The 12,649-nt window shown below is 34.3% G+C and overlaps 3 protein-coding genes across 4 annotated transcripts; 1 reads left to right on the top strand and 2 right to left on the bottom strand.

Moving 5' to 3' along the window:
- The first annotated feature begins 2,202 nt into the window (after positions 1–2,202).
- LOC110930371 (protein SEH1) lies at positions 2,203–6,222 on the top strand. 2 transcript variants are annotated; one of them, XR_004888754.1, is made up of 9 exons: positions 2,204–2,465; positions 2,575–2,686; positions 2,962–3,062; positions 3,652–3,729; positions 3,890–4,045; positions 4,150–4,262; positions 4,770–4,896; positions 5,702–5,903; positions 5,944–6,053. XR_004888754.1 is itself a non-coding variant. In XM_022173673.2 (8 exons), the coding sequence occupies exons 1-8, from the start codon at positions 2,307–2,309 to the stop codon at positions 5,831–5,833; spliced, it is 978 nt and encodes a 325-aa protein (XP_022029365.1). In that variant the 5' UTR covers positions 2,203–2,306; the 3' UTR covers positions 5,834–6,222. The 2 variants fall into 2 exon arrangements, 1 of the variants encoding a protein (XP_022029365.1); XM_022173673.2 differs by having other exon boundaries at positions 2,203–2,465; positions 5,702–6,222.
- On the bottom strand, positions 5,901–7,391 carry LOC110930372 (probable WRKY transcription factor 53). The gene is made up of 3 exons (XM_022173674.2): positions 6,894–7,391; positions 6,662–6,790; positions 5,901–6,582 (listed from the first exon to the last, which is right to left on the bottom strand). The coding sequence occupies exons 1-3, from the start codon at positions 7,211–7,213 to the stop codon at positions 6,054–6,056; spliced, it is 978 nt and encodes a 325-aa protein (XP_022029366.1). The 5' UTR covers positions 7,214–7,391; the 3' UTR covers positions 5,901–6,053.
- A 4,354-nt stretch (positions 7,392–11,745) lies between these two features.
- On the bottom strand, positions 11,746–12,447 carry LOC110932403. Its single transcript, XM_022175740.1, has one exon. It carries the CDS (start codon positions 12,445–12,447, stop codon positions 11,746–11,748), a length of 702 nt encoding a protein of 233 aa, XP_022031432.1.
- Positions 12,448–12,649: the final 202 nt, after the last annotated feature.

Raw genomic sequence — 12,649 nt, 5'->3', positions numbered from 1 at the left:
GTCAGGTGTCTAAACAACCTTTAATTATCTTAAATTTCAGGCTGATTATAATGTCATAAGCTACTCTGATCAGACGCGATTAAAGAATGACGTCGAACTTCTAAATATAACAAACGAACTCGAATCAGAAGTGGAAAAGGTAGTTTTTTTTGTGCGTGCGCACATGTGTATTTTCAGGACATAAATGATTTGACTGTTTCATTTAAAAAAAAAATACTACTGGGATTCTCCCGCGCTACGCATCGAGAATTCGGTCTGCATCTGTCCGGTTCGATATGATATGGGCACTCCCTATAGTAGGCGAAAGAAAACCGAAGTAAATAAATAAAGTCGTGCATTGGTTGGACATGGGTTTTACGTCGATATTGCCAGTACCGATGCTGTTTGGTCAGAATTGATTCGGTTAGTCAGGGTAACGGCACGGTACAAAAACATTGAAAAAACTACACCACAACCGTATATTTAGTTTTTTTAAACGCACACAAGTTAGCGAAAGAAAATCAAATATAAGAAAAATTAAATGGGTTAAATGGAATAAATGCAAATTTAGAAATAGAACAAAAATTCATATTATTTATAAGATATGGAAATATAAGTCTGCTCAAATGACTTATATTTTATATAAGAATTATACAAAGTTGATTGGATTATAAAATTTTGTGGTGAATATGTGAAAACAACAAACTTTCTTGTAGCTATCCTGATGTTATTTAATATGTATAATGTATAATGTATAATAATATGTGAAAGTAATTAAATACATGACTACGCTTGTAAACATGATAAAATAAATTTTATACACGTGTGAATGCCCTTATTTTAAATAAAGCATGTCTTTTACTACAAAATTGTATAAACTTTTGAAAATACGTTATTATCAAAGTATTAAACTATCATTTGTGTCTTTGTGGTTGATTATCTTTGTAACTTTCATCCAAAAAATTCTTCTTATGTTATCGTCTTCATTCGTTAACTCCATCCAACTTTAACTGTTAAGTGAGGGTATTTATGTATTTTTACTTGATGTACAAGTTATTAAGCATCATGTACAAGTTAAAAGAAAATAAAGAAAAGCTTAAATCCTCTCCCTATTTTCTTCAACCCTAACCCAGCACTTCAACCCTACCCTCAACCACCTCCTCATCCATCCAACGCCATCGTCAACATATTCATACCCAAAACAAAATTCAAATAGTGTTGATGGTGTTGGGAGCTCTAACGAGGTTAGAAGGTAAAGAAAAAACACTTCTTTGTCTTGTGATCAATTCTTGTTATTTATTGGTTTTGGTTGGAGAAGTAAGGTAAATTGGATTTAAATAATCTAATCTGGCTGTTTTTTTATCAATAATAATCTAAAGTGAGTTTATTCCCGATAATGGGGTCCAACCTTTTTCGTTTTGTTTATATAATGTTCCGCCGTTAAAAATGACCTAACAAAGTTAAGTTTTTTTTTTTTGTCCGAAGTACAAACCGATGTTTTAGGGGATTTTGATCAGAACAAGGATATGAGTCGATTGATGTAAAACTTCCCTTGAAACAGTGCTCCAAACGGCTTAACTTTTGTTAATTGGAAGTTTAAACACCCGAATTGAAGAACCGTTTTCGTCGTTTGAAGCACTGTTTCGAGGTAAATTTTACATCAATCGATTCGTATACTCGTTCTGACCAAAGCCCTAAAACATCAGTTTGTAATTCGAAAAAATAACTTAACTTCGTTATCAAACGTACAAAATCATAAAACAGAGAAATAGAATAGTCATCTCAAGCTCAAGGCAAGACGAACACGAACTACATTTGTAGCAAGGTTCAAAGTATATAATCGACCGGTTCTAGTTAGCGTCTTAGCGGCTTTAGAACTGGTTGATATCGGTTCAAATGTTGGATTAAAGTGGGTTAAGGGCTGTTTGTTTACCTCTTAATGAGGCTCTTAATGATTCAGACCTCTTACTGGTTTAGCACTTAATGGTTCAGACTGTTTGTTTCGTGAGCAGATGTCTGAATGGTTCAGACATTTGCCTCTGAATGGTTAAGATTTATACAAAGTCTGAATGGTTAAGACATCTACTCTGAATTGGTCAAACATTTGCCTCTGAATGGTTAAGTATTATACAAGCTCTTAATGGTTCAGACATCTTACTGGTTCAGCACTTATTGATTCGACCTATCTTTTACTGATCCAGCACATAACCATTCAGATGTTACCAGATAGCACTTACTTACTGACTTGTATAGTCGTATTGCGCGGGACAAAAAGCCCCAATTTTGAACCAATTCGAGAAAATAGAAAACCCTAGAAACCAGATTTCATGGAGAGATCAGTGGCAACGTTAGATAAAGGCACCATCTGTTCTTCATGGAACTACTGTGGCCAAAGATTAGCCACTGGTTTGATTGACGGAACAGTAACAATCTTCGACACCAATGATCCAGCTTCTTCCTTCTTCACCTCCACCTTCAAATTCAAGGTATTTTCTCATGATTTTTCCTGTTACATCTTCATTGATCAACTCCAGATCTTGTAATTCTACTTTTTTCAGCCACATTTCGTGTTATTAATAATAACTTGAGTTTTAGGTTAATGGTGGGAGTGTTGTAAAAGTTGTGTGGGTTCCTCCAGAGTATGGCGATGCAATAGCATGCATATGTTCCAATGGAAGTTTGTCAATTTGGGAAGAGGTAGCACAAGGTATGCAATGTGTTTGTAATGAGGATCTTGTTTCCCAGGTTTAGATATTTTGTACAGATCATACTATTTGTCACTTCATGTAGGAATCTTGTTAACCGAAGGAATCTACCCTGGATAACGATTTCGTTTGAATATATTTGCTATGCTTTGTTCACTGTTTAGACGAGTTGCGATCATATCTACTTGTTAATCTGTATAAGTTTCATTTAGTAGATAAGCGGTAAGAAGTATTTACACAAATCTTGTAAGGCTTCTATATACTTTGTCTTTTTCAGATAGTGAGCATGTTCAGTGGAAGCAATGCACTAGCTTTGGGGGACCTTTGGATCAAGTTCTAGATAGTCAATTTGGGGACTCTCTTTCCAGTTTGAAATTGGTGAGTATTGTGTTGGTTGATTGTTTAAGTTTGAAAAAGTCATGTTGTAGTTAGGATTTGACGGTTGCTACTTTAAGTTGCGTACTGGCTACGGGACTAAATTCTTAATGCACTAATTGTGTTTAACTGTTTTTAGTGATATTTAAGATCAAGTATAAGAATGAACTAAAATTCATGTGATTGGTAGTTTGGTACTATTTTCTTTCCAGTTTCCACTTTGAATATTCTCACAAGATGGAGTTGCGGTTTGATATTTAAGTGATTAAGAACTCTGAAGTTGAGAAGCCACACCTATCTTTTTCCCCATTTGTTCATTATATGCATCAATGATGTCTCTACTCTTTATCTTTTGCATCATTGCATGAATCATGATAATTGATAAGTCGTCTAAAAGGCGTAATCAGGTTAAGATCAACAGGCGTTGGTTCTTTTTTACTCTATAAGTCGTCTTTCTTCCAAACTTCCAGAGTCATCTGTAATGGTGTATTATCGTATTGGCTTATTTAGTAATCATTATTGTGTTTGTTGTACTTGATTTAGTTTATTTTCAAAATCGTATACCCTATTTAAGTTTGTGTTTCATTTGCAGACAATTGCTTATTCAAATGGCCTTCTAAAAGTCTATGAAATCTTAGATTCAATGGAACTGGACAACTGGCAACTTCAGGTGACCATGGTTTTGTATTGCACTAATGCTGCTTCATTGTTATATGTATTTATTTATCTCTGTTTCTTAGATTTTTTAGCGTTTTTTGGATTTCTCTTACGTCTCTTTTTCCTACAAAATGTTGATAATTACCATTTTACCCCCTCTTTTTGGTTTCTAGGCTGAATTTCAGAATGTTACGGATTCAGTAACTAAATTTGGAAATGCTTCATGTTCATCCGCTTCTATTTCTTGGAACCCGCAAAGAAGTGAAACCCGCCCTGCAAGTTTTGTGGTGGGTTTCAACTCTGATACTCCACAATTAAATTCTCCCAAGGTATGCCGCTATTAGATTCACACCCTGCAGCCTTTTGTTATTCACGTATGCTTTTAGGATGCATTTTATATACTACTCTCCATGCTAAAACGTTCTTTCCTTAGGTATGGGAATTTGATCATGATCATCAGAGATGGCTTCCAGTTGCAGAGCTAGCAGAGCCCGATGATAACGGTTATCGTGTATGTGCTCTCGCATGGGCTCCAAACATCGGAAGGTAAAACGGCAACTTTAAGGTGTGCGTATAGGTATAATCATATATACTCACATACATAGACTGCTTTTGACTTTTGAGTTTATCTATACTCATAGTTGTTAATGGCAAATAGCGACAAATAGTGATAAGGTACCTATATGCTACATAGCGAATAGCGATACACTAGGAAAAAAAATTAAGAATTTTATATGTATATTATATCAAAATACCCTGGTATATATATGCTATTTTACATGTATACTTAACAAAAACCTAAAATCCAGCTATTTTCTAGCTCTATTTAATTTCTATTTATATTAAAAAAAAATTGTCGCTATTATCGCTATCTATCGCTACAACCCTAATAGCGAGCCTAGATCTATACGCTACGTAGCGCGCTATAGTGATCGCTACGCTCGCTATTGACAACTATGCTATACTAATTGGTTGCTTTTGTTGTGTATGTAAACAAAGCGATCTCTAATAGCGCTTACTAATTGTTGGTTTTTAAACGTGTAACAAGTTTAGGCCATATGAGTTGACAGCCGTTGCAACGTCCAATGGATTATCAATATGGAAAATGGCATCAAACCCTGACCATAATGGAAGGCTTTCAGTTGAGAAAGTTGTCACGTTTCCTTGCCATGACAATGAGGTATATGTCCTCTTAGAATTTAATGTATAATATTTGTATGAGTTCTCCATCTTTAATGCAAATATCATAAACCTGCCCATGCTTACCGCCACCTACGGCCCAGTTTACTACTTCTACTGAATAAGTCAAGTAGTAGCTAATTTTTTTTTTTTTTTTTTTTTTTAAATAGGTTTCATTTATTATATAGTCACGAAAAAGGGCAATTACAAAGCAATAGCTAATTTTCTTTTCAAATAACTAGAGGTGAATTTCTGACACGACCCGAAATCACGACATGAACCTAACATGAAATTCGCGGGTTTGGGTTTAGTCTAAACGGGCTTAGGTCAGTTTCAGGTTGAACCCGTGATCCCGGTCGGGTTGGTGGGTTGACCCGTTTAACCCTTTTATATTACATTATATTTTTTTACAATATGTTTTATGTCATAAATTAAATTGGGTGTGTATTTTATGCCATAAATATAACTTAAAAAAAGAAATTGACATAAGATTTTATAATTTAAATGTACTTGTATTATATACATTTGTGTTTTTTTTGTAGTAAATTTTTGTTTCAGTATATTAATTTGCGGATTTCCGGGTTCATATGTTTGACACGATTTTCGGGTTCGGATTCGTCTAAAATTTTCGGGTTCGGGTCAGGTTGAACCCGCCAACCCACGAACACGACCCGTTTAGCACCCCTGCAATTAACCCACTAAACTTACTAATTTGTAGTGGACAAATCTCTGAATCAGTTTAGTCTGAAATTTCTGTAATTTGGTTTTAGATTTGGCATCGATTCAATTTTTTTTATGTCGAGTAGGTGTGGCAGATGGAGTGGGATATGAGCGGAATGACACTGGCAACTTCAGCGACTGACGGAAGGGTGAGATTGTGGCAGTCAAACCTTAACGGAATTTGGCATGAACAAGCGGTAATTGAACCTGCCACATAAGCATGCTTTAATGTATTCATCACTAATGTTATTAAAAAAATCTCATTATTTTTCAACATGGAAAAAATGGGTTTGGATGCTTCTGTTGTACGGAGACAATTTATTGACGCTAGTAAGCATCTCTATCTGCAACTATTGGCAGTTCAAAAATTAATGCTACATTATTCATGTCCGTTTTTTTTCTCGTTGGTGTTTCCCGTGACTATAATGTTCCTATAAATCAGATTAAAAAACCCGAATTGTTAAACGGGCTAAAATCCTGTGGATCAGCGGGAAAAGCCAATGGAGAATTTGTAGCTGAAGCAGTGGTTGAGATCCTTCCCGACAGATTTGGGTCGTCGTAATGCTGAAAGTCATTTCCCCATTCTGTGAAGTAGTTTGACCCCGAAGGCGATCCTTGCAAAAAATTAAAATCATGGTAGTTTTCGATGGTTTCAAATGATGCCGGAGGGAAGGAAAATGCACATGGCGATGTAGCATCCAAATCCGAGGTGTTAACTCTGAGGTTTTCTTTGAGGTTTGATAGCATCTCTCCGGATTTTGGTGGTAGCGGTCTTTGGTAGTTATGTTGTTTGACCTCGTGTTTTTCGGGTGACTCTGGCTGTTGTACCGAAGGTTTAGTGGTAGGGTTGCACGTGTGCTGCCCTTTGTATGAGATATCGAACACGGTGGGGTCCTCATCGGTTCTTTGCACTTGTTTTCTTGCCATGCAGTTTTGGGCATGTCGATAAGTGCATCTGTAATAGCTTCTGCAAGATTAAGCAAAACCGTTATGAATTTGAATTCCGTGACGAATAGGGCCAAAAATCAATCTTGTGGTCATCTTACCTTGGAAATTTAGCTCCCAATATGGTTTTCTGTCCGTACTTCCTCCAACCGTAACCGTCGTCAGTATTTCCCTCCAACCCGTTGTCAGTCGAGATTCGAATCTGGTCCTGCCACGTTGGCATTGTCTTCCTATAACAAACACCAATCAAGAAAAAAAAAGATTAGAGCTGTGTACTACACAATACACATATTGCATGAATTACACGTGCTAATTTAGAATAAAGATACACACCTCTTCTTAGATGAAACTTTCTCGTCTTGTTGATTATCGAATGGCTGATCGAAATCATGGCTTCGTGGGGTCTCGTTGATGGAAACCGATGACTCGGGTTGGCTGAGCGTTGATGGTGCTAGTGCTAGTGGTGCTGTTTGACCACCGGAGTCGCCCCAGTTGACCATCAAGATAGCTCTATCATATGATGATATGATTTCCTGTATCAAAATCTGTTTTGTCTCAGAGGAGGATTCTGAACTCAAAATGGACTTTAGATGCATGGCTAACTCCACCCCTTGTTTTAGCTCATTGATGATATAAACACAAGGAGGGTCCATATCTTTTATTGTGTACAAGTTGAGATGCAGAGTGTACAAGTTTGAGTGTGTTGGGTTTTGAATAGTGGAAAAGGTAGTTAGTTTTTCATGAGAAAGATGTTGGATGGTGAAGCTGAGGATTGAGAGATGATTTTAAGGTTGAGATGATGTTGAAGTTTGACTGAAGAAACCGCGTATGTGTGTGTTTTTTTCTTTCAGAAATGGACTCATTGTAGCCACTATTGCTGTTGCTGCTGCTGACCAATTCAAATGTATCCAATTTACTTGTTACCACCTTTTAGTTTGGAAACTTTATAAGACAACACCCTCAACTTGTTAATCTATAATTAAGTTATTTGTTTGCAACTTGCATTGCTTAAACACTAAGAGCATTCACAATGATGACCCTAAAAATATGTGAGTGAGTTTGGTTATATTATAAGGAATGATTGTTAGTGTTTTTGAGTGGTTGTGAGTTGAGAAGAGAGAGAACCTTATGAATTTTTTAATATCTTTAGATATGATTGTGAGTGGAGAAGAGACAAAATGTAATGATAAAGGTATAAAAATATTATCTATTTGAAAAGAAGAAAGAAAAAGTAGTTGTTTTTAGGGCAAATATATAGATATGGATAAGAGTAAATTACAAAAATCGTCTTTTACGTATGCCACTTATTGCAAACTATGTCCTTTGTCTTCATTAATTACACAAAACATACTCGATGTTTGCAAACCCTTGCAAGTTATGTCGTTTATCCCTAACTCAGTTAATTTTTGTGGTTAAAGCTGACCAAATGGACCCCACATGAAGGTATTTTTATGGTTAAATCTGAACAAATGGACCTCACATGTGAGTAAAATGACCAAAATACCCTTATGTTGGATCCACTTGGTCAGATTTAACTACAAAAAATTAACTGAGTTAGGCCTAAAGGATGGTTTGTAACCACTTTTTGGGGATGGTTTTCCCTGTTTTTCACATCACCCATTTTTCTATTGTGGAGTTTGGTTTTAGGGAGTGTTTTTGGATTATGGTTTTGTGGAGGAACACCCAAAACCGACTTTGAATGATATAGATTAGTGGTTAAAAATTGAAAATGTGGTGAACTGGTGATAATGTGAAAATGATTTTGGGCTTTCTTGTTGAGTACTTGAGTGGGCATTGAGTACTTTTGAAGAATGTGTTTTTTTATGTGACAGTTGATTAGACAAGATTTTGAATGTTTTCTGCATAGACGGATCTCTCTTATGCAGGTTGGGTTCATTGATTTTAAAATTTTTAGTAGAGATGGTACATAAAAATTTTGAGTGAACCCATACGAATTATTGAAGTGAGCCCATATAAACAAGTTCATTTATGTTATTGTAATCAAACACTTGTTCCCTAATTCTACCTTGCAACTCCATTTCTTGTTTCTTTACTTATTTTAATTGATTCTAAACAACCTTTGTGTTCTATGAATTTAGAATTTGTGACTTGGTTTTGTTAAAATTTGAATTAGAGGGCTAATGTTCCTTATAAAAAATTCTAACATTTAGATTTAACCATCAGAAAAAATTAAATCCATAAAAAATATTGGGTCGTCACTACTTTTACAACCAAATAATAATGAAAAAAAAGGGATCCCCCACTTTCTTCTTCATCACCTAATAATTTGGTGCTGACCATTTCAACTCTTACGTGGTACATGCACAGAAGATTGATTAAATAGGTTTAAGCTCTAACTCAGGTTTATTATTTCAACTTTCAACGCATCTTTTGGTTTTACATCTATCAATATTTAAATATTTAGTTCTTTATATTTATACTAGGTTAGTTCCCCGTGTGTTACACGGGTTAAATAATTTAAACTACATAATAAATATTTCTTGTAAATGCAAAACAAAGACGAAGACGTTTATATACTAGATTGACATGAATGAGTTAATATAAATGTAATGTTATATGATTAATAATAAAAAATAATGTTTTAAAAAATATATGCATTGCATGGTTGAATAATAATTGAATAAAGTATAATGTAATTTGTTAACATATAGAATTGTCATGATATGTATTTAAGAAAATGAAAGGCCACAAGAGGTCAAGACCCAATAACTAATTATTCGAATATTTTGAAGTCATTATCTTCCTCCTCTTTCAAATGCATAACCAGAAGCGAGATAAAGTCGTTGCAGCTTACCAGAAAATTCTCGTATCGGTTCTTTACTCAAAGATACAAACAAAAGTGGTTAAACATGAAAAAGTAATAATAGTTGTCATCGGGGGTGAGTTAAACGTACCCCTTGTCACTTATCATACCCTCTTTTAAAAAAAAATCATTTTAAAAGTTGTCAAATTCCCCCCTAAAAGATCTTAATATTTTAATAGGTTTTGTTAAAATGAAAATAAAAATCTTTGAAAACATGATACAACTTTGATTATAAAATTAGGATATTTCTATATCTAAATATAGAAAATAAATTGCATAACTTTGTCTATAAAATAAAGATTATCATAAATATAGAATTATAAATTACACAATTTCCGAAATAAAAAAGAGTCCATATCAACTCATACATGTTAATTATTATGAGTCCGGTAATAGTTTAATATATAACTAATAAAACAAAAGTGGTTAAACATGGAAAAGTAATTTGAACTAATAAAAAAATTATAAATTTCGAATCATATCAATATGTCATGTTTCATAACCAACTTAAAAGAAAAGAAAATTAAATATAGTTAAGAGAAAAAAAAATAAATCATCACAAATTTTCTCTCTATAACTACCCACGTTCTTTAGTTTTGGGTTTGAGCCAAATTTTAAATAAAACATATTATTAGTAGATAGTATTTTTATTAACTAATTCATATTTTATTTAATATGTTTCTTGATTTTTCTTATTAAAAAATTGTTTCGTTATCAATTAAGAAAAGGTAAAGAAGGCAAATAAATTAAATATACTTGAGATAAAATAATAAATCATCAAATCATGATTTTTTTCTCTATTTTTATCCTTATGGTAACTAACAAACTCACCAAATTAATAAATTGATTTAAGTGGGAAAACACAATTAGAGAGTGTATGAGAAAGTGACATGTGTCCCCAAAGAGGTTTCTTTTATTATATAGATTTGAGTTTGGGATAACGTACGTGCGGCTACTAATATATTTGATATAATATTAAAAAAATGTCTTTTAGTCATCATATAATATTCCATCACTAGGATTTGATATAAAATAAAGTCAGTTATTTCTTATAACAAATAAAGCCATTTTAATATAAAGCATCTTGATAAGAAAAAGTGATCTCATCATACATCATGATATGAGCTTTCTAGAATAATATTTTGGGAGTAAATGCCAAAATAGTCGTGGAATTTAGAGTACTCTTGCCACTTTAATTTAAAAATAAAACTTTTTTATCATGAGGGTGTACGGTGTGAAAAGTGGTAAACCCACTTTACCGATTGGCAAACCAATGCCAACTTGTTTGCCGAACACCATTTGCCGAAAAGGGGGGTAAAATCGGTGAGTGGATGCCGATTCGGGAAGAGGGAGGGATGTGAGAGAGAGGGTATTGTGGGGTGGGGTCCAATCCAATCTCAACCAATCACACCTTTTTCCTTTTTTTTTTTAAAATAGTTTACCACTTCACCAAGTGTCTAAACCATTGCCAACATTTTGAGCATAGTTTACCACTTTGACATGGCACAATCTCATTGGTTGATTTTTTAGTTTGCCACTCCTTACACCCTGAGGTTTCATTTTTGTTTTTCATTTTCATTCAGTTGGGTTTGATTTTTTTTTTGTTAATTTCTCCTTTTTTGTCTTTTCCTTGTTTAAATGAAACATACAATCGTCATTTTATGCCATAATATATTTTAATTAAATGAGGAAAACGACAAAAAAAGGAGAGGTTAATGGAAAATTCTAACCCAGTTTGCTAATTGAATGAAATTGACTACAAAAAAAACCCCCTTAGGGACCCAGATACAAAATGTTTATTTTTGCACTGAAGTGACAAAAGTGGCCTAAACTCATGGACCATTTTAGCATTTTACTCAATATACCGGCCTAAATTCATGTGATAAATCCTTACATTTAACTATCTAATGACATTATCTGTATAAAGATGTTAAAAAAATGTATTATGGGACTATTCAAGACCAAAAAAGAACAAGTCAACATGTACAAACAATATCGACTTATATACTTCTAGAATTCAAATATACCCATAAGTGGTCAAATTTGTTTATCTTTCGAAATTCCAACCTAGACAACCAAAATATTTATTAAAACAAATCAAGAGTCTAAAATAATAAGTTTTTATTATCTTTTCTCTATTTCAATTCTCTTGATAGAGAATCCAAGAGAATGAAAGATTTTAGGCCGTTGTTTAATTAATAAATGTTTAGAAATTAAAGAATGTGGATGATAGTGATATTTTTTTTTTTGAACGGCCGACAAAAATATTTATTCAATGTAGCAAGGAGCTACCACCAAACATACAAAGTATTCACCACCAAAAAACATAAAATCAAACAAACCAGATTACATGAATTCTTATCAACCAACCTTAAATCTACACCAATCTTCCCATGTTAAAGACGCCATTTTTGACCGATTTTTTACCCATAAAAACGCCATTGCTTTCACTTCGTCTAGAGTCTTTGCCAAACTCGGCCCTTTTTGTGTGAAAACCAGCTCGTTTCTTGACTTCCAAATACTCCAAAATGTTACCAAGATGACCGCATACAATGCTTTTAATTTCTTTCTTGGGCCGGCGCTAACCATATGTACCGTGAGAAGATCTTTAATGTCGAAGGCGACAATCGGTGGGATATTACACCAGCTCGCTATATATAGCCATATCGACTGTGCATAGTGGCATGAAGTAAACAAGTGCTCACAAGTCTCCTCATAATTACCACACATAACACACAGCCGGTTATTCACCGGGATGTTCCGGTTCGATAGAGCTACCTTCGTCGGCAACCGTTCCATCTCAGCCCTCCATGCCACGATACTAACCTTTTTCGGAACCCAGTTGATCCACTCGAAAACTCTAGCAGGTCTTGTGCGATTAGCCGAATTCAGCACCTTTTTAATACTTGCAACACTAAAACAACCTGAACCATCAATCTTCCATTGCCATTTGTCAGATCCAGCCGACATATTTAGCCCAGTAATGAGGCCCAAAAGCTGTTGTAGTTGTGAACTTTCATCATTGCCCAACACCGAACAAGCCCAATCCCATTGAAAAGCCATACCTGACCCGTCAGCTTTCATACGATCAAACACCAAACAATCCTTCCTGTTTTCAGCTTTGAACAACTCTGGAAACTTCAAGTAGAACGGTACCGGGTCGGATGTGTATAATATTCAAACTTTGACTTTAGATTCAATAAAGATAAGATTCTGTTTTTGTGCATCCCCTTTGTCTTGAGCGTCTTTTTCTAATTCTCTACAC

This window comes from Helianthus annuus, chromosome 3 (assembly GCF_002127325.2).
Source record: "Helianthus annuus cultivar XRQ/B chromosome 3, HanXRQr2.0-SUNRISE, whole genome shotgun sequence".
Taxonomy (NCBI): domain Eukaryota; kingdom Viridiplantae; phylum Streptophyta; class Magnoliopsida; order Asterales; family Asteraceae; genus Helianthus; species Helianthus annuus.
The sequence above is the reverse complement of the archived record's forward strand: the minus strand, read 5'-3'. Positions and strand labels throughout refer to the sequence as shown.